The sequence below is a fragment of the Oryza sativa genome, chromosome 5 (assembly GCF_034140825.1).
Source record: "Oryza sativa Japonica Group chromosome 5, ASM3414082v1".
Classification (NCBI taxonomy): Eukaryota; Viridiplantae; Streptophyta; class Magnoliopsida; order Poales; family Poaceae; genus Oryza; species Oryza sativa.
Window position 1 is genome coordinate 24,350,489 of NC_089039.1, and position 27,281 is coordinate 24,377,769.

The 27,281-nt window shown below is 46.5% G+C and overlaps 5 protein-coding genes across 5 annotated transcripts; 3 read left to right on the plus strand and 2 right to left on the minus strand.

Annotated features, from left to right (window-relative positions):
• Positions 1-1,599: 1,599 nt before the first annotated feature.
• Positions 1,600-3,498, plus strand: LOC107276634 (uncharacterized). Its single transcript, XM_015783218.3, has 3 exons — positions 1,600-2,174; positions 3,123-3,240; positions 3,375-3,498. Exons 1-3 carry the CDS (start codon positions 1,645-1,647, stop codon positions 3,414-3,416), a joined length of 690 nt encoding a protein of 229 aa, XP_015638704.3. The 5' UTR covers positions 1,600-1,644; the 3' UTR covers positions 3,417-3,498.
• A 1,358-nt stretch (positions 3,499-4,856) lies between these two features.
• LOC4339185 (cyclin-B1-5) lies at positions 4,857-8,093 on the plus strand. Its single transcript, NM_001420686.1, has 9 exons — positions 4,857-5,438; positions 5,832-5,955; positions 6,051-6,150; positions 6,246-6,473; positions 6,564-6,689; positions 6,776-7,024; positions 7,138-7,296; positions 7,399-7,577; positions 7,726-8,093. Exons 1-9 carry the CDS (start codon positions 5,387-5,389, stop codon positions 7,856-7,858), a joined length of 1,350 nt encoding a protein of 449 aa, NP_001407615.1. The 5' UTR covers positions 4,857-5,386; the 3' UTR covers positions 7,859-8,093.
• A 388-nt stretch (positions 8,094-8,481) lies between these two features.
• Positions 8,482-10,217, minus strand: LOC4339186 (UDP-glycosyltransferase 87A1). The gene is made up of 2 exons (XM_015783454.3): positions 9,589-10,217; positions 8,482-9,514 (listed from the first exon to the last, which is right to left on the minus strand). Exons 1-2 carry the CDS (start codon positions 10,088-10,090, stop codon positions 8,610-8,612), a joined length of 1,407 nt encoding a protein of 468 aa, XP_015638940.1. The 5' UTR covers positions 10,091-10,217; the 3' UTR covers positions 8,482-8,609.
• Positions 10,218-18,996: 8,779 nt separating this feature from the next.
• On the plus strand, positions 18,997-21,478 carry LOC4339187 (WAT1-related protein At5g07050). The gene is made up of 5 exons (XM_015782539.3): positions 18,997-19,313; positions 19,477-19,539; positions 19,932-20,048; positions 20,145-20,562; positions 20,645-21,478. Exons 1-5 carry the CDS (start codon positions 19,117-19,119, stop codon positions 21,062-21,064), a joined length of 1,215 nt encoding a protein of 404 aa, XP_015638025.1. The 5' UTR covers positions 18,997-19,116; the 3' UTR covers positions 21,065-21,478.
• Positions 21,479-24,711: 3,233 nt separating this feature from the next.
• On the minus strand, positions 24,712-25,671 carry LOC112939105 (cyclin-B1-5-like). Its single transcript, XM_066310935.1, has 4 exons — positions 25,612-25,671; positions 25,218-25,307; positions 24,901-25,107; positions 24,712-24,810 (listed from the first exon to the last, which is right to left on the minus strand). Exons 1-4 carry the CDS (start codon positions 25,669-25,671, stop codon positions 24,712-24,714), a joined length of 456 nt encoding a protein of 151 aa, XP_066167032.1.
• Positions 25,672-27,281: the final 1,610 nt, after the last annotated feature.

Below are 27,281 nucleotides of genomic sequence, written 5' to 3' on the forward strand. Positions count from 1 at the left end.
CGAGGAGACTAACCGAATTAACCTAACAAAATTCGATCTTTCACTTCCTAGGACCGAATTAATGACCGATTTTCTCTGTCTCGGTATTTTCGGTTCGGTTTTTTCTGTCCACCCCTACAAAATAGCATCAATCTAATCCCAAAACCTAAACACACCAGCCAATGACACACCTGCCCCACCCAACATATAAGCAGCAGTACCGAACGAAAGCTAAAGAAGTCCACACCGCGTCAATCGCCCCAACAAACTCGTAAAATAACCAATCAATTCAACAGCTTCCTGGAATCTGAAGAACAAAAGTTGTAGAAGAGCACACAGCGATTCTGACGAGGACCAAGGTCGATCTCTAGAAAATCTGTGCTCTTCTGCGCGCTAGCTAGTGTAGTGCTGTGCAATTGCATATGGGCGGGATGGCGCAGGCTACAGATGAGTCGCCACCTGGCAATTTTCCTCTTCTTTCTCTGATTATCTCGTACGTTGGACCGATCGACGAGTGGTTCCAGCCTTCCAGAAATCAAGCACGGCGACAACTAATATAGCTGTCGAGGAATCGGTCCTGTATTATTCACTTCGGTTTTTAATCTAGACGCTCTGATGGATTGATTAACTGCGTACGTGGTTCAAACTCTACTGTTGATTTGCACCATAAGAGACGTGTGCTTTAGAGTACTACTCTTTGGTTTCCTTCAAGTCACGACCAGTTCGTTATCTTTGCCCGATCATTTTGCCTTTCTGCTCGGTTATTCGTAACGCGTCGACATAAGTATATCTGATTCGTAACTGTCTCCATCTTTCGTTACATGTAAACGAAAAGAAAACTGATAGCCTATCATGCGCGCCAAGCTATGGCTTACCTAAGCCAACGCACGCAGCCACCCCCTACCAAACAGAAGCTTCTCTCTCCCTGGCACCACAACTAAAAGCAGGTACAATAGCAGACTATAAACCAGCTATAAACATATTTCGATGAGATAAAAGAGAAGAGAGAGTAGCAACGAGCTATAGATTTGTAGCCAGCTGCAGCACGGACTCCAAGATACATGTGTGTATGACAGGTGAGACCATATATTAATTATGTAGTATATGTTTATAGCTAACTATTGTACAAATTAGCTATTAAGTTGGCTATAGATGATTTGGAGCCGGCAGTTGGCTATACTATTAAACTTGCTCTAAGAGCAGGTACAATAACATGCTATAATTAAGTTAGCTAAAAGCATATGTTAATAAGATAAGAGAAGCGGACTATAGATTTATAGTCAGCTGCAAGCCTATAGCACGGACTTTAAGACGCTGTACGTGTAATTAATAATGATGTAGTTAACGATTGTATAAATTAACTATTAGATTGACTGTAGATGATTTACGGCTAGTAGTTGATTAAACTTGCTCTAAACAACGGGAGAAGCCTTCTAGATCATCGTGTTGAAAAAAAATGGCAACAGCCAACGCCCAACGGAACCGCCCAAGCCCACACGTCGCGTTTACCTCTCCAGCACGGTCACTGGCATGTGGGCCCATGAGAAAGTGGGACCCACATGTCAATCTGTGTCCGCCCCACTACCGCCTCTACAAAAGCAGAGCGCGCGCGGCGGCGGCAGCGGCAGCAGCAGCAGCAAATCGATCGTTGTCGTGTCTCGCGAGATGGAGGCGCTCGCCGGCGGGAGGCCGCTGTCGGGACGGGCGCGGCAGGTCGGCCGGAGCAGGGAGGAGGAGCTGCTCGGCCTCCTCTCCGACTTCTCCGGCGACAGCGGCGAGTTCGGCCGCGAGCTGTCGTTCAGTGACCTCGTCGTAGTCGAGGACACGGCGAACAACCCCAGCCCGAGAGGAGGCGATGGTGGTGGTGACAGGGCAGCTCCGACGGCGGCGGCGGCGGAGAACGGCCAGGCGAGGCCGTCGTCGTCGTCCGAGCAGGAGGAGGCGGCGGAGGCGGCGTCGAGGCGGCAGCAGCAGCAGCAGGCGGCGGCGGCGGCGAGGGAGAGGAGGCTGCGGAGACGGCGGAGCGACAGCAGGGGAAGCTGCGGGGGCAGCGGCGACGGCGTGCTGCTCAACTTCTACGTGCCGGGCCTGCTCACCAGGAGCATGACGACGCCGCGGCCCGCCGCCCGAGGCACGCTTCCCGGCGCCGCCGCGGCCGCGGCCGCGCCGGCGACGGCGGCTGCCGGCAAAGCTAGGTGAGTGGCTGTACACTGTACACGGCGGAATTTCCGGCATGGATGCAGACATGCAGGGATACGTAGCTATACATATACGGTGAAGTATTAATTATCTTGGAAAGCAAATTTTGCATCATTGGTGGTTGGTATCATATAGGAGTATACATGTCAATTAACAGAGTCAATCATGCAGTCTGATGACCCTAGCAACAGGAGTCAAATTAACTCTTAATCATCTTGAAATCTTTCTCCAATTATGAGATTATAATCATCATGTAGTAGCTGTAGATTTTGCTAGTGAGGCCAATTATTCCACATTTACTACAACTGCATTAGATCCAACTCTTTTCTTCTTTCTTTTTGATCTGCATTAGATCCAACTCTACTTATATTGTAAGACGATTACATTCTTTGTGGAAACTACATGTGTCATCTAGTCACCGTGTTCTTTCCAAATTCCAGCACAGATCAGTCATAGCCCCTATAGAAAATCCAGTGCATGGGTTGTACCATTCTTTTTAAGTGAAACAGCACTAAAAGGAGTAATCAGTGCATGCTCCTTTTTTTTTCTTTGTCAGCATCAATTTCTTTTACAATTCCAAGCAACACTACAGTCCTTTTAGACCACATGACCCTAAACATCCTTTTTGACTTAGCCAGCTTACTGAGTCAAAAATATCGATCAATTCGTCACCAGGAAATCAATGAAACATGGGTCAGGGGATGACAATCTGACCAAAGCATCCACAGGATTTATTTGACTAAAATGTGTTAATTTTTTTCTAGCATAAATAAATTACTATCTTAGTATTTCAGATGCTGGACTGACAGGCAATATCACTGTAGTAATTAATGGTTGGCCAGTAGAGTAGCATGCATGATATAACAACCACCTTAAAATTCTGAATTTTTAGACGATGGAAGCAACTTCTGAGCCTGAAATCTGAATTTTATCTGAACTTTCAGGATGGATGCGCCTCTGGCCGTCGGATGCTGGCCGGCGTTGTGGGGCGGCGGCGGCCGCCGCGACCGCCGCAAGCCGGCGAAACCGGCCGCCGGGAGACGGGACACCAGAGTGGTGACAGTATGAGCCAAGCATAATCGATCTACTCCTTCTATTACTACTAGCAGAGCAGCTAGCTTTGCTTAATGGCTTTAGACTTCAGTTGAGATGTTCCTTTCCTCTTTGTAAATATTCCTCTACTCGTTTTTTTGTAGACCGTGACACTGGGTGGGTCGGTTCGTGTGGACAGTGAGTGAAGTTTATTGGAAATTTGGGATGATCGTGACGTGTCAACTGCAGGGGTAGTACGGTTTTGTGCCTGGATTCACGGCTTCTTCTTACCCGTTTTCCATCAGCGTATTGCACAAGTGATGACAGTACATAGTTGAGAGAAAAACGTGGCAAGGCCTCTGCATCTACCTTGAGCATTTCCAAAAATGCTAACATTTAAATCTAAAAATGTTAGTATTAGGGTCATATAAAAATTGGGCAAATAAATTACCCCGCCCTCTAACAACGTCTCTAAATTTGGTTTTTTAAACGGCACATCATTCGTGTGGAGGGCACAACACTAAGAACATGGGATTGAGATTCCGTGACTTAGTCATTCCCTAATATCCGTGTTTTTTTTCTCTGACTTAAGTCGTATAATTTTGAGTCACTGACATATGGATTCTCTTTGTTGTGGACTCACTTGCCAATGACCTTAGAGCATGAGACAGTGTCGGTTTCTCGTGCGTACGCTCACTATTGGGGGCATCCATCCCTACCTCAAATCTGGCTTAATGATTTGGTTAAATTGAAAATACAAATAATTTGGGATATTTTTTCGCCAACACAGAAAATTTGGGACTGGATTTAGGCATTTGTTGGAGAGGTGATTTTGGCCTTAATTCACAACAATTATAAAACTGCGAAAGATGCTTAGACCTCCCTGGGAAATGCTCTCATAGAAAAAAAGAAGAGTTTTAATAAGATCGTTAGAAAACAGAAGCAGCTTTTCTCTCGAGTTCAATGCGTGATGTTGTCGTGTGAAAACCGAAAACCGAATGTGAGTGTGGGAGTGAGTGAGTCACCGAGGAAACGGGTCCCTGCGAGTGGGACTGAGTTAAAGCTGGCACGACACGACACCACACGACACCAGCGATCGCTGTAGCGTGCGCCGCATTCCGCCGGTTTTGCAGGGACAGCCACGTCCAAATTCGAAGCTGAAATCAGGGAAGAATAAAGTTGTATAGGAGAGGCGCACACGGGCCAATTTCGGCGGCACCACGCGCCCTCACAAATTTGGCAGGCAGCCCATCGAATCGGCATGGGCCATGGCCCTCCCGTTCCCGGTGCCCCGCGGCGCGCATTGGGCCGTGACTTCCACCGCGCACGTTTTGGTGGGCTTCACTGGTGAAATGGCCCGCGTTGAACAGCCCCGCGCCCCCGCGCCGTACAATGCAGCATTTCTGAGGAAGAAGTTAACCTTGGCAACGGTATTTTCTCTCTCCCCCAAAATAGGTGAAGTTTTAAACTTTTACATATGTATTAGTAAAATAGATATAATTAAATAGGAAAATGATATGACTGGTCAAGAAAATGAAGTAGAATAAGAATTTGAATGATATAAGATTGTAATTGGTTGAGAAGAAAATGCATACGACGAAAAGCTCAGATTCACATTTGGACATAGCTGGCACTGTGGTAACACATTCACACGGTAATCACAGAGATAGAGCTGGTACACATATGTACTGCTCCTAATTAAGTAATTACTACCAGGCTAACACTGTCTTTCAGTAGCAAACAAAGCTTAAACACAGTACTACAGTACTTGCCATGGATGACCCCGCCGCCGAACACTTGCCCGTAATACCAGTCCCCAACGGCTAGTTTCAACCGTTCACTCCGCCCGCGTCCGATCCCAGCCGTTGAATCCACGCCGCGCCATCCCGGCCGTCGATCCTCTCGACCGTTGGAGGCGTCGCCCTCCGCTCCGGATAAAGCTCGAGCCCCCCACCGCGCCGCTCCTCCCACGCCAACGCATCTCCGCGTCTCTCCTCTCCGATCCAAGCAAATCAAGCAAGAACAAGAAATTTTAGAGAGAGAGTTGGAAGAGCGAAGAGAGAAGAGGAGGAGGAGAGGACGGCCGCCTGCTTCGGTCCGGGAGGGAGTTCGCCGGAGTTCTTGGCGTTCTTGGAGCCCGGAGGAGGAGGAGGAGGAGCAACAGGAGGCCGTACGCATGGCGACGAGGCACCAGCGCGCGGCTGCCGCTCCGCAGCCGGCGAACAGAGGTGAGCGGCGGTGGCTTTGTTCTGTGTTCTTGATTTGGGTTCTTTGGGGGGACTTGCCTGAACTTGGGGTTCTTTGGGGTTCCAAGCTACGGATTTTTCTGTTTGATGTTCCGAATCTGTACGATTCAAGCGGAAAATTTTGAGTTCTTGGTAGTCGAGTCTTGCTTGGTGAGAGTTCCAGGTCTGTTCGAATCCTTTTTCAAGAACGGATTTATGTTGCGAGGGCCAACTGATTCCAGTTTCCATCCTTTCTTGCCCGATTCATGCACCAAGAACGGATTTTTGATGCTGCCCTTCCTGTGTTTGATTAGGTTTTCTTGATCTGCTTGTTTCGATTTATCCCCGTGTAAACGCAACCCCTGTTGCTAATCTTCTTCTCCGGCGAATGGGCAGGTGCTGCAGTCGCAGCGGGGAAGCAGAAGGCCGCCGCCACCGCCGCCGCCGGCCGACCTGGTGCGAGAAACCGGCAAGCCCTCGGCGATATCGGCAACGTCCTGAACGCCCATGTGGTCGACGGGTAAGGAGCAGCACGACATCATCGTCGCCAACCTTCCCCGATTCGTTCTTCCTCTCGTTTCCTTCTCTGAAAACCTCGTGTTCTTCTTGCAACAGCAAGATCCAGCTGCCGGAGGGGATCAATCGCCCAATCACCAGGAGCTTCGGCGCCCAGCTTCTAAAGAAAGCTCAGGAGAACGCCGTTGCGGCGAACAAGGTACGGAGTGAGACACACCCCCCTTCTGTTTCTCGTGTTCTTCTTGCGAATTCAGAGCGGTTGATTTGATCCCTGATTTTTGATTTTGGTCGCAGATTGTCGTGCAGAATCCGGCCAGGAAGGAGCCAGCTCCGAAGCCGGCAAAGAAGGTCGTACCCCGTCCGGAGAACGCCGCCAAGGCCAGCACCGGCGCCGGCGTCAACGAGAACAAGAAGCCGTCGGAGTCGGAGGGCGCCGGCAGCAGCAGCGGCGGTTCAGCCCTCAAGTACTCCAGGAAGAAGGTCGTGAACACGCTTACATCTGTGCTTACTGCTCGTTCCAAGGTGAGTGATCGATCGAACACCTGTGCTTGCCTGCTTATTTCTGCATAATTGCACTGTAGCTGAATCTGAATTCGATGTTGTTAATGGCAGCACGCGTGTGGCATTACTGAGAAGCCAAAAGAAGTCGTCGAGGACATCGACAAGCTCGACGGCGACAACCAGCTCGCCGTGGTGGAGTACATCGAGGACATCTACAACTTCTACAGGACAGCCCAGGTAAACCTCAGATTCTTCCATCTTCGTTTCAGTGAAGCTTTCCTCTTCAGATTTGTTCAGAAACTGACAGTGTTGTTCTTGCACAGCTGGAGCGCCGGCCGACAGACTACATGAGCAGCCAGGTCGAGGTGAACCCCAAGATGAGGGCCATCCTGGCAGACTGGATCATCGATGTGCACTACAAATTCGAGCTGATGCCGGAGACCCTCTACCTCACCATGTACGTCATCGACCGGTACCTCTCGCTGCAGCCCGTGCTGCGCAGGGAGCTGCAGCTCGTCGGCGTCGCGGCCATGCTCATCGCCTCCAAGTACGAGGAGATGTGGGCGCCGGAGGTAACGCAGATTCGATTGATTCAACAAGACGAACAAGAATCCCAATCTCTGCTTCACACTTGTGATGTAACTGAACAAAACTCTGCTTCGCTGCGGTGAACGGATTTTTTCAGGTTCAGGACCTCATCCACGTCTGTGACAACGCCTACTCGCGGCAGCATATCCTCGCCATGGAGAAGAACATCTTGAACAGGCTGCAGTGGAACATCACCGTTCCCACACCTTACGTCTTCTTGCTCCGGTTCATCAAGGCCGCCGGAGGCGACAAGGAGGTAAAAAAAACAAGAAGAAGAAACAAAGAACTTGATTTCATTTCTGGTGTGCCATGGAAATTGTAACTGTATTCTGATCAGAGACATTGTGTCTTTTTTCAGCTGGAGAACATGGTGTTCTTCTTCTCTGAGATGGCGCTGAAGGAGTACGGCATGGCGTCGCTGTGCCCGTCGCTGGTGGCCGCGTCGGCGGTGTACGCGGCTCAATGTACGCTGAAGAGGAGTCCCCTCTGGACGAGCACGCTCAAGCACCACACCGGTTTCACCGAATCACAGCTCAGGTATTTTTTCAACTTTCTGAATTTCCATTTTCCCTGAAACCTGAACTTTCTGAACTTCCGTTTTTCCTGAACCTGAAGTTTCTGAACTTTTCAATGATCTGTAAACTAACATTAGTTCTGATTGTTGGGATGAATTGATTGATTGCAGGGAGTGTGCGAAGGTCCTTGTCAACGCTCATGCTGCCGCTCCTGAGAGCAAGCTGAAGACGGCATACAGGAAGTACGCATCCGAGCAGCTTGGGCGTGTCTCTCTGCGCCCTCCGGCAGTTTGCCTAGCCTAGGATTAGTACTGTTCTGGATTCGGTTTAGACTGTGATGGAATGTCGTTCTTGACAGTATTTAAGATTCTTTCGTGGGTTTAGCTAATTGGATCAAGACAACTTGAGAGCGATTGTTGTTGGGTTTTTTGCGGGGTTACTCTGAACTCTCGAGTATACTCATGTATTCAGTACTGTGATACACCTTGGTGTAACTACTCTTCATAAATTCTTTTCATAAGTATGAATTGAATGAAAAGTATTCTTTTTCCATAATTCTTTTATGTCTGCCAATTTACTTGCAAAAAGATGTGTGCTCAAGTATAATTCTGCAATGAAATCAAACTTTTGAGGCTACTGAAACCAAATGATTTTATAATTCTTAACTCTGCAAATAAGCAAATGTGCTGACTATGGAAGGTAAGTTATATATTGGTTCCTTTTCTGAACTTGCACAGCCATAAAAGTTTCCAAATCACCATTTGAATATCTTTTTTTTTCTCCTGTAAATGAACTAGAAGAAACTTTGCTCTGGAAGAGAAATCTAGTACTACCAGTAGCATTCAGGCTGTGTTTAGATCCAAAGTTTGGATCCAAACTTCAAACTTCAGTTCTTTTCCATCACATCGACTTGTTATACACACAACTTTTCAGTCACATCATCTTCAATTTCAACCAAAATCCAAACTTTGCGCTGAACTAAACACAGCCTCAGTTTCAAATAGAGAACAAACTAAAAGCTTATTTCAAATAAGTGGTTTCAGGCAAACAAGTTTCAGTTCTTGAACTCTGAAATGTAGTTGATCAGAGACGTCACGTCTCTGTAGGAAGAACCACCCTCTTGAACCGCGGCGCGAGAGGCCTCTCGCATCAGCGAAGCTCTCCTCCTCATCTCCTTCGCCTCTTCCGCCGCCGCCGCATCGGAATCCATCACCATCAGCCTCCTCACCGCCGCGGCGATCTCCTCCCTCCCGACGACGCCGCTGCAGCCGCCGCCGTCCCCGTTCTCCCTGAGGCCGTACCCGATCCTCCACTCGTCGGCGACGAGCCGGGCGACGATCGGCTGGTCGAACGCTATGGGGAGCGTCAGCATCGGCACGCCGGCGTGCACCGCCTCCAGCGTCGAGTTCATGCCGGAGTGGGTGAAGAAGCCGCCGACGGAAGGGTGGCACAGCACCTTCAGCTGGTCCGTCCACGGCACCACCATGCCGCCGCCGCCGCGGAGGATGTCTCGCGCGCCGGAGTCGCCGCGGAGCACCCACAAGAACGTGACCTTGCTGTCGGCGAGGCCGGCGGCGATCTCGTCGAGCTGCGGCCGTGACACCGAGAGGAAGCTCCCGAGGGAGACGTACAGCACCGAGCCCACCGGCTGCGCGTCCAGCCACGCCATGTATGGCTCTTCTTCCTCGTCGCCGGCGTGGTGTTCGTCAGCTTGGAGCGCCATGTATGGGATGCAAGGGCCAGCCGAGAACGCCGGGTAAGGGAGGTCTCGCCGGAGAGCGTCCATGGCGTTGCTCTCGAGCTCGTAGAAGGAGGTGAAGATGACGCACTGTGCTTTTCTGGCATGGGAGTAGGCTTCGAGGATGAGGTCTACCATGTTCTTGTTCGTGTGTGTGGGCTCAAGATCGCTAAACCTGATCGATTTCAGCCCAGGAATGTAGTTTCCGACCTCATCGCCATCTGCATCGGATCGAGCAACAAATTTTCATTTGCAACGAAATTTACGATCTTTCATGATGTTCAGAGCTTCGTACCGGCGATGTCGGTGGCCGTGGGCAGGCGGTCGAAGTGATAGTGCACGGAGAACATGGTGGCGCTGAGCGGCGAGAGGACGCACACCGGCAGGCCCCTCCGGTTGCCGACGCCGACCGCCCACGGCAGCACGAACGTGTCGGCCACGATGGCGGCGGGCGGCGGCGGCGCCGCGCCGAGAGCGAGGCGGTCGAGGAGGCGCTCGAACGGCGCCTCCATCCTGGTGTACACGGCCCGCACGAACCCGAGCATGTCGCCGGCGCGGCCGTGCTCGGAGGGCACGACGTTGGGGATGGCCTCGAGGCGGACGCCGCCCTCCGCCGCCGCGGCCGCCGCGCCGCCGAGCAGGCCGAGCCACTCCTCGGTGACGACGACGGTGGCGGTGACGCCGTCGCGCGCGGCGAGGATGCGGCACAGGTTCAGCATCGCGTTGACGTGGCCGCGCCCCGGGTACGGCACCGCCACGACGTGGCACGGCGGCGGCGGCTCGGCCGAAGACCCCATTGCACGCACGGCGCGGCGGCGGCGGCGAACAAGCTCGGAGCTGCACAAGGTTCACGAAGTCAAAGCGAGAAGCGAGGTTCTGAACAGTGAGACATGATCCGCCATGGGAGTCCGTGACCTCGGCACCCGCCGCCGCCTCGAGAATCGTGATGATTCCAACGCTGGAATCACGTGTAGTAGGCCAACAAATTCTGGCCAACCTGGAGCCCAAGGCCTTACTTAGCCTAATGGGCCGGCACTGTGGGCTTTCGACTGGACCATAAGCTTTGCGGGCATTGTGGGCTTTGCTTCCCAAGCTTCAACTTCAGAAGAGCAGTGTTTGAAGGGTTTGTACTTAAAATGTGTGAGTTGAGTTTGGACTTAAAATTTTATGAATTGATATTTATATATATTGTACGAATGTTGTCAATTTATTTTATAATTTTTAATAGCTATTTATATGGTTTTTTAAGACATATGAGAGGACATCCCTAAGGGTTTAAAAGAGTTTCTTGTGTTTGAACGGTCTTCTTTTTTTTTTCTAGTTAAAGAGAGTTTTATTAATGACTGAATAATGGATTATGTTCCTGATTTAAGAAGTATAGGATTCTTGAAGGAGAACAAAGTCTCCACTCCGCATAAAACCTAGTACTCATTGTCAGTTGAGTTAAAACATGTGCTACCCTATTTGTTTCTCTTCTTATCTCGTGCATTTGCATCTGTTAGAATAGGTGTTGAATATACTAGTCCTATTTGGTTACAGTTGGACTTGGAATTGTAATAGGTGTTAGGGGGTGGAGTTAGAGTCGAATTCTGTAACCCGGCATCTCTCTTAAATAGAGAGGGGGGCACCACAATATAACCATAGCGACTACAATGTAGCGTAGACACGCAGGGAGAGGATGTCGGCGTGGCCATGGACTCGTAGCAGCTAGGAGCTATATTGGTTGGGGAGGAGCGCCCATAATCAGAGCCCCGGGGATGTAGGCTTCGGCTGAACCTCGTTAACAAATATCGTGTGTTCCTGTGTCGTCATCTGGCATGTCTTGGGTGATCAATGATTGAAGCGATCGGGAAGGTTAGTCGTTGTTCCGCTATATCGACTAACTTTTATAACAAGTGGTATCAGAGCTGAAGGTTTCAGTATTGGATCAAGAAGACATGTGGAGGAGGAAACACGAGGCAGGGATCGCGCATCGACAGGAGATCGTCAGCCGTGGCGATGAGATCGATGGCGACAATGAGGACATTGCGGAGGCGATGACCTCGCTCGCGATCAGACCGGCGATGGCGGAACGTGACCGGAAGACGGGGCCGGGCGTGGCCGAAGGCGACAGGAGAGATTGGAGGGGTAGCGCCATGTACGGCGTGCCCGACGCCCGCGGCGAATGCGGATCCGCGGCGGCAGGGAGGCCACTGATGGAAGGGCGAAACTGGCGAGCGTGGCGCGGCGCGGCGGACGTGTAGGGCCGATGACGACGGGGTCGTGGACGGTGAACACGAGGGCTGCGACTGCGGTGCGTGCGGAGGCACGGACAGTGCGTATGGAGTATGTACTATACACATGCACAAAATACACGTGTTGGCTTACAGACGAACAGGAAGCCATGGGCTTAATGATGCAGACGATGACGCAGCAAGGAAGACGATAAAATTGAGTTCAATGCAGAAGAAGACGCAGATCAAACTTGACTCGGAGAAGATGTGGATTCGGAGTCGACATCGTAAAGGACTCTGTTTGGTAGGCGTGGATCGGAGTTAGGAGCAAACTCATGTATCGAAATCGGCAGAGCGGATCGTGGACTCGTGGTGCTTTTGGCTTCAGTTCGTGTAAGAAAACAGGGCAATTACTTGGCTGCATGCAATGGGGATTAGTAGTGCAAGTTTGGGCATGGACTATGGTCATGTGGATCATTAATTGCATAAACATATCACTACTATTACAAGGTCACGTGAAAAGCACCAGCAGGCATGCCGTTCTCACGTGGGCTTGGTGGCGCACGAGAGGAGGTTGTGCAGTGGAGTTGCAAGCTACATCAAGCAGGGCACGGAGATCAAAACAACTAAACGGACTTGATCAGGAAAATTGATGGATCAATGCGGTGGACGAGATGGCAGGAGTCAACTTGTTGCGTACGGCATGGACAGATCAAATTGACCTGGAGTTTGGGACTTGGTGATTGGTGCAAGGCTGTGATTCAGCGGAGCGGTTCATGGGCACAAGACAACAAACATGGTGTAGATATATGGTGATCAAGGCAATGCAATGAGTATACTTGTCGAGACAAGGTGCGTAAGATGTGCATGTATGACGGTTAAACTGGGCCGGCAGGGTGGTCAGACCGATGGACTGGTTAGACTGCGAAGCTTGGACGGTTAGATCGAGTACAACGGATAGTGATTCGTTGTAGAAACTTGTGAATGGATTCAGAATAAGGGCAAGAAGTTTCTACAGTCTGGATAGTTTGCAAGTGCAAAAGGCGAGTAGACTGGTGGCAACAGGCTAGTCAGGTCGCATATCGAATTATCTGGCGGGAACATGATATATCTGGGATTCGACGAGGAGTTGAGATATATGGAGTTAAGCCAGGACTGAAGAAAAGGACCCGGGCAACAGCGGGTCAAATATCGTTGATGGGATCAGCGATACTGTTTGGCAGTACAGGCTATATCTAGGATATGCGGGTCGGTATGATGGGGATATATGGAAATCTGCGTCACTGAAGAGGAAGAGCGAAGGCTATCGTGGTAATTCTTCGGGTGATTTAAAGCAACAGTGATTTTCTCAAATTATCAGGAATTCAGTCTACGGATGCGGGAAAGCGTGAATGATGGATTTATTAGTTCAGTTCATAAGACGACAAGGAAGAAAGGGTTCAGTTCTTCATGTCTGGTGAGTTTGGTTTATCTATTTGGTGATGACAAGGGTTATTTATCCATGGATTAGATCAAATCAAATTTAAGACGAAGATGGAAGTGAATAGCTAAGAAGGAATTCAATTTCGCTTCGCAAGACGACTGAGATGATAGGTGAGAAGGTGGAGCACTGTTGCAGGTGGATTCAAGAGGAAGAAATTACAGGGATATCGGAGTCTCTTGAAGACGGTGGGTCTGGCGTAGACTCGTCGGGCGGCTTTGCGGTGAAGCTGCAAAGAAGACAACCCAAGTCTGGAGGACAGGTGGATCGGCATGGTGATTCTACTACTTCTAGGTGGCGTATATTTGTCAAGGTGGAGTTTGTTAGGATAGGTGTCGAATATACTAGTCCTATTTGGTTACAGTTAGACTTGGAATTGTAATAGGTGTTAGGGGGTGGAGTTAGAGTCGAACTCTGTAAACCGGCATCTCTCTTAAATAGAGGGGGGCACCACAATGTAACCATGGCGACTACAATATAGCGTAGACACGCAGGGAGAGGATGGCGGCGTGGCCATGGACGGCTAGGAGCTATATTGGTTGGGGAGGAGCGCCCATAATCAGAGCCCCGGGGATGTAGGCTTCGGCTGAACCTCGTTAACAAATATCGTGTGTTCCTGTGTCTTCATCTGGCATGTCTTGGGTGATCAATGATTGAAGCGATCGGGAAGGTTAGTCGTCGTTCCGCTATATCGACTAACTTTTATAACAGCATCTTTTTAAGACATTGTATGACACCTTTGATTTTTGCAATCGTCATCGACCAAGACATCTCAATGAAACTTTATGGTTTAAGATTCTCCAACAATATTAGCATATGAATCTATTCAATACCTACCCAAAGACCGAAGTCCTTCTAAACATGCTAGTGCTTCAGCTTGAGCAGTGAAACCACAAAGGTGCAGGGTTTTATGCGCAGCCAACAGCACCAGTCCCCTACAATCTTTGATTCTACTAAATTCACTACATAAATTATTAACGTTCGCCTTAATTTGACAATATGCCCTAAATTCTAAAACACTGTCGCTTCTCTATTTTTCTATATTATTTTCTTATTGTAAATAATTTGCTATTGAGATGTCAATGTGTCATCGGTGTATTGTACATTGCGCCTATAGATTCATGTTATGTGACTATCCCCTCAAATGGAGGTCCAGTTCAGCCTCATATACCTTTGAAGTAATATCTATATGGTAAAAATCCGCCGAAAGGTTATGTACCTTACGAGTATACCCATATTCATGGTAAAAAAATCCGCCGAAAGGCCGCTGCCTTCAAAGGATCGATGGTGAAGGTTGCGTGCATTGAGATTTGAGAATACCTGAATCTCTCTGGTGAATGTCCACGAGGCACCGGTTATAATGGGACACATAAGTATACTTTCTTACCTGTAATATAAAAAAAGAACTAGCATATCATGAGCATCATTTTGAAGTCTTTTTGAAGACAATGAAACAATGTTTACAGTTTTGCTCTCTACTCTACAAATAGTGAGCATCTTTTCTCCCCATTTCCCTTGCTTCAGGACCAATATGATAAATCCAACCATCACGGAATATGTGCTCATGTAACAAACCGCAAGATCGATCGCAGAGACCTGATTGACGTGCTGGAGCGATTTCCGACCATGCACTGCACGATTAAACAAAACGTAATTAGGCCTGAAAAGTGGCAATTAACTCGCCTGTCAACGCATCATTCTCCATTTCTCCCCACCAAAAACCGGAATCAGAGAGTGAGAGAGCCAGTCACTCGCCACTGCCGTTTGTGCGCTCCCATCTGCATCCGGATGCCACTGCTCGCTGGTCTGTCTGTCCATAAATATAAATATTTTAACGGTTTAATTTTGTTTAGAAACACAGTGCAAATGTATGCACATTCACCCCTATGAATGTATGCACACGTCCTACCTTATGAGCACCTCCGAAACATTGGATCGGCATATCTATGAGCATCTCCGAAAGATTGGGTTGGTATATTTTGAGATTGACGAAGTCAGCTGTCAATGAGTATGTCGCCTACCACTGAAAAAAATAATTATCTATAAATACGAGTACACGGTCAAATATAGAATTTAAACCGAGTGAACTGGTTCCATCATAATGAACCTAACCAGTTAAGCTGCGCTCACTTAGCTAAACAGTTTAAAATTTGTTTACAAATATAAGTGCTTAGAGAGTGTTATGTATCTCGTCGATTGTCTCCTATTCAAAGTTTTTTATACTCTCTTCAGGCTGATAATACTTATCATTTTAGACAAAACTAAGGTCAAACTTTAGAATCTTTGATTATAAATCATTTTTAAATATTTGTCTTTCAAATATGGTGAGTACATGTATAGTTTAGTCTTAAAAGTACTTTAATTAAATCATATATTTGTTACCACTTTTATATATATTATAATAGAAAATAATGGTCAAAATTGTTTTTTTAGAGACCGTGCTCTTTTTCAAAACGATAAATATTATCAACCCGGAGAGAGGATTTTACTTCCAATCACCTCCTACCCTAACCATTCTTCTTTTTGTAATGAGCGTCGACATCAGAGTTTTTCTAATTACTTGTTAAAAGATTTAAAATATTTATATTTATGAACTGAAAGAGTCGACGAGTAGTCTAGTCTGATCACTATGTTACCTCCTCCTTTAGACTTTTTACCCCATTCTTCAGGTAGTTAAATCGAAAGGTCCGATTTTCTCTTGATTCGACTAACGTAGACCAGCATGGAAATGCCTGTTCTGAAAGGAATCTCTCCCCCCTTTTGCGTCACCTGATGATCTGTGCTTGCGTGCATTCATGATGCATGTCAACCAGTGATTTGCTGCTTATACTTCCTCCGTCCCAGTAAACGTGTCGTTCCACGGTTCCAGTAAAGTCCCAAAAAACTTGCGTGCATTCAAAAGTACTCCCTCCGTCCTAAAATAAGTGCAGTTTTACACTATTCACGTTCAACGTTTGATCGTTCGTCTTATTTAAAAAAATTTTATGATTAGTATTTTTATTGCTATTAGATGATAAAACATGAGTAATACTTTATGTGTGACTAAATATTTTTAAATTTTTCATAAATTTTTCAAATAAGACGGACGGTCAAACGTTGGACACGGATATCCACAGCTACACTTATTTTGGGACAGAGGTAGTATTTGCTGTCCAACGTGTTGTGTGTTGTGACATGACATGACATGACATGACATGATCAACCCTCTCGTTGAGGTGAATCTGTCAGTATTACTTATCCTACCTGAATGCTATCAGAGAGAAGCTAATTGCCCTAAGCTTTGTTTGCTGATACTTGTTCTGTTTCTGACGAACAATAGAGAACATTCACTTTTTGAACTTTGATAATTCATCTTCTTTTATATATACTGAATCTAGAAACACTAAATAACATTATGTTATTAAAAATTATTGTGCTCTAAATATAAGCATCAAACTATTTTCACGTTAGTCTAATAATTTAAAAACGATCGGGATCAAAGTGGTCGCTATTTAGAAACGGATGGAGTAGTAATTAAGTTTGAAAAAAATGCTGTACTATCATGTACTACTACACTAGTAGGATTTTGCAGGTTATTTGCTCCTTGGCTAGCTACTGTTTGTATGTCGTGGTGTTTGTACTATGAGCTTAAGAGTGCTAAAAAATAAAAAAAAACTCTTTTTTTTGAAACCTAAAAATAAAAAAACTTCAGTTACCAAGTGATACTGACATACTGTAAGCATGGATGAGGACAAGTACAGCTTCAGTTCAGGCTATGTCCAGATTACAGAAGATACGAACGACGTGAGTGCGTGGATGACACAGACAGCAAAAGCCAAAAAGAGATGCTTAACTCCATACCAATTATGTCGTATTTATTAATAGAAGCACCTTTCACATGATTTGTATAAGAGTATTTACTCCTATATGAGGTGATCATTTATTCCGTTTCAAGAACTAGTTGAATGTTTATGTTCTGATACAAATAAATAAAATGTGCTTACAACTAATTAATGTGATTGTGTCAAAGATTAGCATATACAAATATAGGTGCACCAACTTTAACATTCCTTAATGCGTACACCCAATTTTTGGGCTTTTCAGGAGAAAATAAGCTTCTAAAACAGTCAAGTGCACTAAAAAGAAGTAAAAAAATATCTTTTGTTTGTTTGAGTTAAGAAGCTGAATTGGGCTTTGGTTTGAATATATATGCATAGAACTATCAGATCATCCATATGTTCTCTGTCTAGTCTCATCGAAGGAGTGAATAATCCGTTTGAACTTTGGGGTAGTATAGCTTTCCGCCATGGACTCCACACAAAAGAAATTCCTTTCTTCTGCTGTGTTTGGAGATGTAGCTGTCCGAAGCCGCTGAAGAATATTGCATTATTCTTTTGGAAAGTGATGTAGTGACCACTTGCTGGTTCTCATCTCAAAGAAACAATACTTGCATAAAACAGAGGAGACCATGACTCAAAAGTTTGCCTCATATATTGGCTTGTCTAGTCTAGGCCATGAACACCATGCCTGCCTAACAATTCAACTTTGTTGTTTAAATAGCAGTTATATTGGGAAAAAAAACACATGTTATAACACGCGAGAGGAGGGATATATTAGCTCACCACCATATAAATAACCTATAAGTGGTTTGCAAGTCATCATAAAACTTTGAACTTTAGAGCTTGCTTATTTGAGACACGGTTATACAATTTTAAATTTTAGAGAATAATTTTAGCATTAATATAAGGTTTTTTTTGTCCTTTTTAATTGTCATTTGGCATTGGCTTTAGACCGCCAAAAAAAGGCACAAAAGTTTTACACTAAAATTGCTTCATCCGTCAACCGAGAGAGATGTGAGAGTTGAAGGGATAGCAGGGAGAACTCACCAATGACTACGACAATGACTTCCTATGTGAGCCTCTAGATGTCGTTGGCATATGAACTCTGGCAAAGCATGTATCACCAGGTTAGGTTTTCAGGGTTGGTCGATAGAGGGGCAACAAGGGTGGCTTTTGAGTAAACTCTGAGGTGGCTGAGGACCAACGTTAGATGGTGGAGATACGAGGACGAGCGATGGCACTGAAATTGTAGAGATGGAAGAGAGCAGTGAATGAGGTTGGAAGGAGGGGCAAAGAATGCAATGTGGTTAGGAGGAATGCGGCAATAGTTGCTAAGCAGCGAGGAGAGAATCGAAGTGTTGCGATGGATGGTTACAGAGAGTGAGAAGAGTTGACTAGTGTTAGGGTTATATGGGATGTATGAATAGAGTAAATCTTGGCATTTAAAAAAGTGACTTGCATCTAAAATATCTTTAGGGTAAGTGATCAATGTTTTTCTTTACCGCAGCTTGTTTTTAGTTGGCTTAATCATGTATCTTTGATTTATAAACTGCACCCAAAAAATACCTTCCAAAACAACTTTTATGGTGTGTTTGAAACTAATATATGTTATCAACTTCTACTCACTTGTTTTTCACGCGTACACTTTAGGAATTGTTTAACAGTGTGTTTTTTAAAAGAAATTCATAGGATAGTTGATTTAAAAAATAGCTAATATTTAATTAATATGTTAATGAGCTAATCCGTTTTCGGGACCGAGCGCACCCTAATCTCCACAGAGTGACAGAGGTGCACCGCAACCAGTAAGTATGAGAGCATCAGCATGCAATTTCAAGCTCCAGCAAAGCTGCCGTCACGGCGTGATTCTCCGTGTCTGCTGCTCTGCTCCACGTATTAACGCATTGCAAGGCACAGAGAACCCTCTACCTCATTTAAAAATCTGAATTGTGCTTCTCCTTTTCCCCTTTTTTTTTTTTAGAAAAAGATAGGTCCGGATTTCTACTCGGAATCCACTAAAATGGCCATTGAGCAGGAGCGCAAACATTTTCGGAATATACGAATCCAGCGTTGCACTGGCCCACCCAAAGTGGGGACCACCTTACTCACACAAATTTCTTTCACAGAGAATCACCGAAATGCCCCTGCCCATAAACCCTATAAATTGACTGATAAGCAACGGCCATTTCAGCTCAGATCAGCTCAATTCAGAGTGTGTGCCTCTCGATCTAGATCTCTGAGTTCTTGCCATCTTTAATTTGAAACCGAAATCATCAGCTGCAATCTTCGAGATTAATTAGGAAGCTAAGATCGCCATGGCTTCCTGCTGCGGCGGTTTCATGGAGAAGGCCAAGCCCTACTTCGCCATGATCTGCCTTCAGTTCGGCTACGCCGGCATGAACGTGATCACCAAGGTCTCACTCAACCATGGCATGAGCCACTACGTACTCGTCGTGTACCGCCACGCCTTCGCCACCATCTCCATTGCTCCCTTCGCGCTGATCCTCGAGAGGTATACAATCCGTTGTTTTAACGTGTACTCGTATGTACCCTTATTGTCGGTTTAAGCTTCTGGATGAACTGGTCGGTGCACGGACTTGATTGTTATTGTACATTGATCATATGATGTGTAACGGAAGCTGACGTGTCGCTACAAATTAATGGCATTATGACAGGAAGGTGAGGCCCAAGATGACGTGGTCGATCTTCTTCCAAATCTTCATCCTGGCGCTACTCGGGTTAGTGAGACTTGTCTACTTACAGCGTAATTACACTATAATTATACTATAATTATATTTTAAAGATTTTTAATAAAAGAAATCTTATACGCAAACTCCATTGCGTATGATCTTGCAGCGCTTTTAATAAAAAAAATCTAATGAAGGATTGATTATGTTTAGTGAGACTTAGTCTAGTTATAATGTAGTTACACTACAATTTGTAATAAGAAAATCTTGCAGCTTATGTTTTAAAAGATAGTCTCATATGCAAACTCTAATGGAGGATTGATTATGTTTCTGCCAAAGAAAAGGAAATATTTGCCAATGAAAATTTGCAAAGGAAAAAAGGAAGCATAGCTTGTCTCTGGAATGACACATTGGATTCACCTGTTCTTGGTTTGTTGGTGCAGACCGGTGATCGACCAGAACTTCTACTACGCCGGCCTGAAGTTCACCGGCCCGACCTTCGCCTGCGCCATGAGCAACATCCTGCCGGCCATGACCTTCGTCATGGCTGTCATCTTCAGGTTCGTTCTCCACCACGTACGATCTCTCTCAATGCATCCATGGCGATCGAGAGCTAGATGTGAGCTGGTTTGACGTTAATGCATGGTGTTCGACAGGATGGAGAAGCTGGAGCTGAAGAAGGTGAGGTGCCAGGCCAAGATCGCCGGGACGCTGGTGACGGTGGCCGGCGCGATGCTGATGACGCTGTACAAGGGCCCGCTCATGGAGATGGCGTGGAGCCGGCACGCCGGCGCCGGCGTGGCGGAGGCCCCCGCCGCCGCCGCCGCCGCCATCTCCGGCAGGGACTGGTTCCTCGGCTCGATGTTCGTCATCGTCGCGACGCTCGCGTGGGCGTCCCTCTTCATCCTCCAGACGCACACCATCAAGCAGTACTCGGCGCAGCTGTCGCTCACCACCCTCATCTGCCTCGTCGGCACGCTCCAGGCCGTCGTCGTCACCTTCGCCATGGAGCGGCGCCGCCCCTCCGTCTGGGCCATCGGCTTCGACATGAACCTCCTCGCCGCCGCCTACGCCGTCAGTACCATCCTCTCCCATCTCCGGCGCCGGCGATCGCTAGCACGCACTCTGACGTTCTTGGTTTCTTGGACACATGCAGGGCATCGTGACGTCGAGCATCGCGTACTACGTGCAGGGCTTGGTGATCCAGAGGACGGGGCCGGTGTTCGCGTCGGCGTTCAGCCCGCTGATGATGATCATCGTCGCCGTCATGGGCTCCTTCATCCTCTCCGAGCAGATCTACCTCGGCGGCGTCGTCGGCGCCGCGCTCATCGTCGTCGGCCTCTACTCCGTGCTCTGGGGCAAGCACAAGGAGACCCAGGAGAAGCAGGCTGACACCAAGCTATCACTGCCCACTTCCAAAGGCGCCGCCGCCGCTGCGGAGGCGGAGGAGATCACCGGCGCCGGAGAAGACGACGGCGACGGCGACGATGACGCGGAGCGCAGCAAGAACCACCGCTCGAGTGGTGGCGTGAGGTCATCATCGGACTCCAATGGACATGGAGCTAGTGCGGTTTGATGGACACCTAACTCCCCAATAATTTGGTTGCGGCCGTCGACGCGTCGACGCGACGGCGACCGTCGCCATCGCCATGCGTGCGTCGACGTCGATCTCTCCGCTTTAAGATATCCGAACTGTTCGTCTACGGCGCGTGCACTACGACGACGATGGCACTAAGGGCTCGTTAAATTTGGAAATGGAGGTTTTTGTTTGGTAGGAAATTTTTGATGAACTTTTACTGTGTTAATTTCCCTGCAAAATGTAAGCGTTTGTCACCTCGTCAGATGTTCAGAATGGTGGCATGCATATCTCTGCTTTTTTTTTTATCATGTTTGATCAAAGCTGCTACGCTATTTTGTACTGGTTTCATCCTCTGTCCATCAGAGAGAGTGTATTGTGTTTTGTAAATTTTAAACTCTTCTTTTCTCGTTACTCCACGTTTACAAATAGTACATATCGTTTTGAACATCAACACAGTCATACTAACTTCAACTTTTTACCAATGTTTAACAATTTGTCTTATTCAAATTTTTTTGCAAATACAAAAGTATTTATTTCATACTTAAAGAATATTTGATGATAAATCAAATCATAATAAAATAAATGATAATTATATTAAATTTTTAATAAGACGAATGGTTAAACACATCTAAAAAGTCAATGCGTCATATATTGAAAAACCAAGGGAGTATTTAACTTTGGCGCTATAGCTCCAACTATTGTGTCTACATCAGTTTGGTGGTTTTGCTGTAGACAACTGGATAAGACTGAATTCCTAAATGCTAATCATTATCAAACAAAATAAGGCAGAGTTGAGTACATCAGTTAAATATATAAGTGCACTGCAAAGCATCCATACTTGCCAGTTGCCACAAAAGATTCACCAATTGAAAGATCCTTTGAGCATCTCCACATCACTGTTAATTACCATACTGTTTGCAAAATTGCATGTGTGGCGTCAGCCAGGAATATGTCTGATGGACTTAGATTCAGATTCCACTGAGAATTATAGTGCCAAATTTGTTGCTTTCTGGTAACTGGAGCGATCACTTTACAGCTTGAATGCTAGAGCAATTAACCAGAGAACCATGACAGTACTAGTTGTGAGGTGAGATGAAGGGTAGTAAAAAGGACAGAACATGCTTACCACAATTCTTGATTATCTTATTGTCAGATAATTTGACAGATATATAGCATGAATTTGATATTATCTAAAAAGATGTAGCATGAATTGACTTGTCCATCAATGGACTAGAACAAACTGATTGAGTGATTGAAGTGAACTACTCCCTCCGTTTCACAATGTAAAACTTTCTAGCATTATATGTCTAGATTTATTAACATCTAAATGAACGTGGACAATGCTAGAAAGTCTTACATTGTGAAACGGAGAAAGTACTGAAGAAAGACCATATATATAATGTTGTTCATGGATAACTCATAACTTGACTATTTGCCTCTAAAAGTCTCAAAGCTAAGCATGTATAAAATTGTGGTTTAGAATATTGGCCTTATCTTGAAGCAAGAAGAAAGTACATATAACTTCATTCCGTTATCCTATTGCTAACAACACTAGTGTGTATATATACTGTTTTTAGCTACAGATGCATTATTAGTTCTCTTTCTGGTGAGCCATGCCACATTGCCACTAGCTCTTTGCTGCTGACATCCTGATATGAATGTATAATAAAGTGATACGGTGCACTAAATTTACAGGCCTTCCGCCCTTCCGTATTGGATGACACTGAGCAAATAGCAAAACCTTGTACTAGTCATACTACTTTCAGTGCAAAACCAAGAATGGATATCAAACTCTATCATGAGAGGGAGTTGCATAGCAACTCTTATCATGAGAAGGAGATCATAACTCATAAGCACTATTAGGAATTGCATTTTTTTTCCTTCCAAATTTCAGGTCTCTGACGGTGGGTATGGCCGAAATTTTTTAATATGTTTCAAGTTAGCAAAAGATTGTTCAGATTCAGTGAAAATCACTTTAAAACTCGCAATTTTTTTCATTTTAAATTTCCTAATTTTTTATCCTTCTTTTTTCAATTCCAAAATGTAGACCCCTGCTTGCCACATGACCGATCAAAGCACCTGCAGGGAAACCACTAACCAACTTTTCAGAATCATGAGTTTTTTTTTTTCATACGCAATTAGTGGTTTCCTTGCAGGCGCACATAGCAAAGCTACGCAATATGCACTACTAGTTTGTCAATGACGAAAGCTTCTTTTCACCAAAGTCCTGAGAAAAATTCCTTTTGCACGATGGATCTACACGGTTACATCTGCTACAACCTGCTGCAGCAACAGGTAGACGCATTCCTTCACAGATTATCACTGCATTGAGCTGCAAGCTTATCAGAAAAACGATGAGAAGAACATCGCTTTCGCAACGAGGCACGCATGCGTGTGACATCTGAATAACAATGATCTCTCCCATTATAGAATTATACCAATCAAATGAAAATCTTTTTCTTGAAAAGAATTAGCCTGAAAATTCTTTATGCAGTGTATCACAATTTGGTGAGAATTGCTAGCTCAACGACGGCAAGTTGCTGCTTATTCAGGTATCCCTACTCAGATAGCACCGAGACAATGCACATTTAGCTTGGCACAAGTAAGCCCAGCTTTGCCTCTCTTTTTTTCTGCCTAAAAAATATAAAAATTGTGACTGTGAGAGTTGGGGTTTGCAACTTTAAATTGGCAATTGACGTCTTGCAGATTCAGTTGAAATGGGAGAGAAAACTTAGGCCAATGGCAGTGAGAGTTCATGCAGGTGAGTTAGATCCATGGATGGAGCATAACAGTTAGCACGGAATCTTCAAAGGGGTTGTGATGTCACTCAGGGGTTTGATTTGGGTTTGGCAGATAAGATGAGGTGTCGATTCTGGGATGTAGTAAAAGCCAGAGTTCGATCTGTTTATTGTTCTGCATGAGATGAGCATCTCTAAACTCTGGGAGGAAGAACAAGTGTTAGGTATTGTGATACATATTTTATCTTGGTTTCCATTAGCAGATTTTTCAAACTACTAAATGGTGTGGTTTGTGTAAAAGCTTTCTATATGAAAATTATTTTAAAATAGCAAATAAATTTATTTTTTAAGTTTATAATAATCAAAAATTAATTAATTATTCTCTAATTGTTTTTTCATTTCATGTGTGTTAACTTAATATTCATTTTTGTCAACTTCAAACGGGATAACCGTTGTGGAACTGGATTGGTTCTCTTTACATAACAAAATATCGTTTCTTCCGTTTCCATATATCCCACTTCGAATCAGGATTAATTTTTTCTCCATTGCTGGGCCGACATGGGCCTGCTTCGTTTGAGAGATGGGCCGTGCGACGATAGAAGCAAAGGACCTCTCGTCCTCTCCGAGCCGTGTGTAATAAGTTCATCTCAAGTCCCTTAATTTTACACCGAGTCCGATTTTCGTTCTTAGAACCCCAAAACCAGATACAACCGGCCCTCGAACTGTCAAAACCGGTGAAAACGAGGTCCCTAGCGGTTTTGAAGACGGTTTTGGCTGATGTGGCGTCTACGTGGCTGGTTTGACTAGGTCTCCGTCCCATGTGGTATTGATGTGGCGATGACGTGGCAATTATATCTTGGAAAAATAATAAAAATCATGGGCCCACATGTCAGCCACAAAAAAAATCTAAAAATGGTGGGGCCCACATGTCATCTGGTTGTCGCCGTCGAGCTTGTCGATGTCCTCGACGACTTCTTTTGGCTTCTCAGTAATGCCACACGAGTGCTGCCATTAATAACATCAAATTCAGATTCAGCTACAATGCGATTATGCTGAAATAAGCAGGCAAGCATAGGTGTTCGATCGATCACTCACCTTGGAACGAGCAGTAAGCCCAGATGTAAGCGTGTTCACGACCTTCTTCCTGGAGTACTTGTGGGCTGAACCGCCGCCGCTGCCGCTGCTGCCGGTGCCCTCCGACTTCGAAGGCTTCTTGTTCTCGTTGACGCCGGCGCCGGTGCTGGCCTTGGCGGTATTATCGGGACGAGGTACGACCTGGCCGACTTCGGAGCTGGTTCCTTCCTGACCGGGTTCTGCACGACAATCTGCGAGCAAAATCAAAATTGGGGATCAAACCAAACGCTCTGAATTCGCAAGAAGAATGAGGAACAGAAGGGGTGTCTCACCCGTACCTTGTTCACCCCAACGGCGTTCTCCTGAGCTTTCTTTAGAAGCTGGGCGCCGAAGCTCCTGGTGATGGGGCGATTGATCCCCTCCGGCAGCTACATCTTGCTGTTGCAAGAAGAATACGAGGTTTCAGAGAGGGAAACGGGAGGAAGAACGAATCGGGAAAGGTTGGCTATGATGATGTCATCTACTATATGATTGTGTGCGTGAGATCGTTGTCTTCTACTCCGGATCAGCGAATAGGCCACTAGTTATTCAATACGTTATCAGCACGAGATTGCTCATACGCTAATCCCGGTAAGTGTTCTAGTAGATCAATTGATTTCAGTACTAATCAGATTGATATGTTATCTGTGTACTGCTCGTCGCCGGCCAACACGACCGCCCGCTCATGCGCACCTGCACGCCGCGCTCGACGCGTGGCTGATGGTCGCCGGTTACGACGCCGCACTGGAGCATGCACGGCAGCAGGACGCATCCAGCCGCGCGTGCCCGAGGCAACCAGCCAGGCGGCTCTACCACACGCAGTACGCAACCCTGCGGCTAGGATCCAGGAGCAAAGGATCAAGCAGACAAGCATACATGCACATGAATGTACAGATTGGTTTATGAACCAATCTAGTACGTGCACGTATTGATCTTCACCAAGCCTATAACAACATGGGTGTGCAACGACGTGTCGACAGTGCTGGGCTATACACAGCTACACCAGCACGCAACTCGTCGACGCCGCGTCGCCGATACGCTATGCGGACGTGCATAAGCGGATCGGCTACCTTTACATCGGATAAACGAGATAAGTATCGGTTTCATCTATTCTAATACTTTGCAGTAGCGAGAGTAATATGCTAGATCATGCCTCTAGTCGTTTTATTTTCTCGCATGAATAGATGTATTTGTCTGGCCTTAGCGGCGACTCTTCTCTTGTTATATCGCTGACCACGAAGTTTGGCACCACGCGCCCGAACGCGCTTACCGTGCACACCAGAAGGTGCACATACATAATCCGTTGAATTGAATGATGGAGTGCTGTCCCGAACGACGACACCTCACACTCGGTAACACACGACACCACCTAGAAGTTGTCGTCTATCTGGCTAACATAGTCGTCGATCTATGAATATATTAACACACTCGTCATCACCGATCTTATGGATCAGCGTGCTTGGGACAATGTTGGTTGTGACTTGTATGTTAATAATCCGTTATATTGCTATCTATATGAAGTAGATGGTAACAAATCTGAGTCATCAGCACCTGCATGCGCCGCCACCTGCACGTAGCGACACCCAGACGCCACCACATGACGTCTTCCCCTTTGTCAATGGTTGCCGAATCAATCCAGAGACCTTCCCTCGTCGATCCGCCATCTGAAACACCGACTCGACGGCCTTTCGAGGCCATCCGCAACGCAATTGACGGCCGTCGCCCGTAGCGATGCCGAGGAGCTTACGCCCGCCTCCCCTTGCCGCCGATACGCACGGCATGCCTCCCACGCTACCGCACGCGGCCGGGACGAGGGTCGAAGCCGCCGTGAGTGCCCGCCGCCGATAGCCGTCCGCCATGCCGGCATGTATGCCGAGCCGAGTTTCGTCGACACGTAACATGGAGCTATGATTGTCGGACGCTGGTCACGGCCTGATGCCAAAGAATGCCGGTGTCGGTGCTACTAGATGTTGCACCGCCGCTCCGCCTCTGACCATGGCAACTTGCCATAGTCGTCCATCTCTACCGAGGGCTCACTAGCACGTTTGCAATTGGTTCCATCCGTCGTCTCCATTGAAGAATATCAATTAGATCATACCTCACCCACTTCTTGTAGGAGAAGGTCGTAGTAGCTCATTGGGCAACATATGAGATGGGCTGGCCAGATTTTCAAGCTAGCCAGTATAAGGAGGTGGGCCAAGTAGAAATTGGCCTATTAAAAGGAGTCGGGCACGAACCGTGATTTTGGTCCGAAAACGGCATTTTATTTCAAAAGTCCTTGGTTTCCAAGGCATTATGCAGAACTCGGAAATTATACGGATAAGTCCTATGGGACATTAGAAACTACGGGGAATATACATTCG

What these genes read in the sequence shown, in the direction of transcription:
- LOC107276634 (XM_015783218.3), top strand. Translation starts at nt 1,645, where the DNA reads ATGGAGGCGCTCGCCGGCGGGAGGCCGCTGTCGGGACGGGCGCGGCAG. An exon ending in GCGGCTGCCGGCAAAGCTAG is followed by an intron (nt 2,175 to 3,122) that starts GTGAGTGGCTGT and finishes CTGAACTTTCAG; the next exon opens with GATGGATGCGCCTCTGGCCG. An exon ending in GGGACACCAGAGTGGTGACA is followed by an intron (nt 3,241 to 3,374) that starts GTATGAGCCAAG and finishes GTTTTTTTGTAG; the next exon opens with ACCGTGACACTGGGTGGGTC.
- LOC4339185 (NM_001420686.1), top strand. Translation starts at nt 5,387, where the DNA reads ATGGCGACGAGGCACCAGCGCGCGGCTGCCGCTCCGCAGCCGGCGAAC. An exon ending in AACGCCCATGTGGTCGACGG is followed by an intron (nt 5,956 to 6,050) that starts GTAAGGAGCAGC and finishes TTCTTGCAACAG; the next exon opens with CAAGATCCAGCTGCCGGAGG. An exon ending in CCGCCGGAGGCGACAAGGAG is followed by an intron (nt 7,297 to 7,398) that starts GTAAAAAAAACA and finishes GTCTTTTTTCAG; the next exon opens with CTGGAGAACATGGTGTTCTT.
- LOC4339186 (XM_015783454.3), bottom strand. Translation starts at nt 10,090, where the DNA reads ATGGGGTCTTCGGCCGAGCCGCCGCCGCCGTGCCACGTCGTGGCGGTG. An exon ending in CACGGCCACCGACATCGCCG is followed by an intron (nt 9,515 to 9,588) that starts GTACGAAGCTCT and finishes GATCCGATGCAG; the next exon opens with ATGGCGATGAGGTCGGAAAC.
- LOC4339187 (XM_015782539.3), top strand. Translation starts at nt 19,117, where the DNA reads ATGGCTTCCTGCTGCGGCGGTTTCATGGAGAAGGCCAAGCCCTACTTC. An exon ending in TTCGCGCTGATCCTCGAGAG is followed by an intron (nt 19,314 to 19,476) that starts GTATACAATCCG and finishes GCATTATGACAG; the next exon opens with GAAGGTGAGGCCCAAGATGA. An exon ending in GTCATGGCTGTCATCTTCAG is followed by an intron (nt 20,049 to 20,144) that starts GTTCGTTCTCCA and finishes GGTGTTCGACAG; the next exon opens with GATGGAGAAGCTGGAGCTGA.
- LOC112939105 (XM_066310935.1), bottom strand. Translation starts at nt 25,671, where the DNA reads ATGCTCCAGTGCGGCGTCGTAACCGGCGACCATCAGCCACGCGTCGAG. An exon ending in ACGCCGTTGGGGTGAACAAG is followed by an intron (nt 25,108 to 25,217) that starts GTACGGGTGAGA and finishes GAACCCGGTCAG; the next exon opens with GAAGGAACCAGCTCCGAAGT. An exon ending in GGCTTACTGCTCGTTCCAAG is followed by an intron (nt 24,811 to 24,900) that starts GTGAGTGATCGA and finishes TATTAATGGCAG; the next exon opens with CACTCGTGTGGCATTACTGA.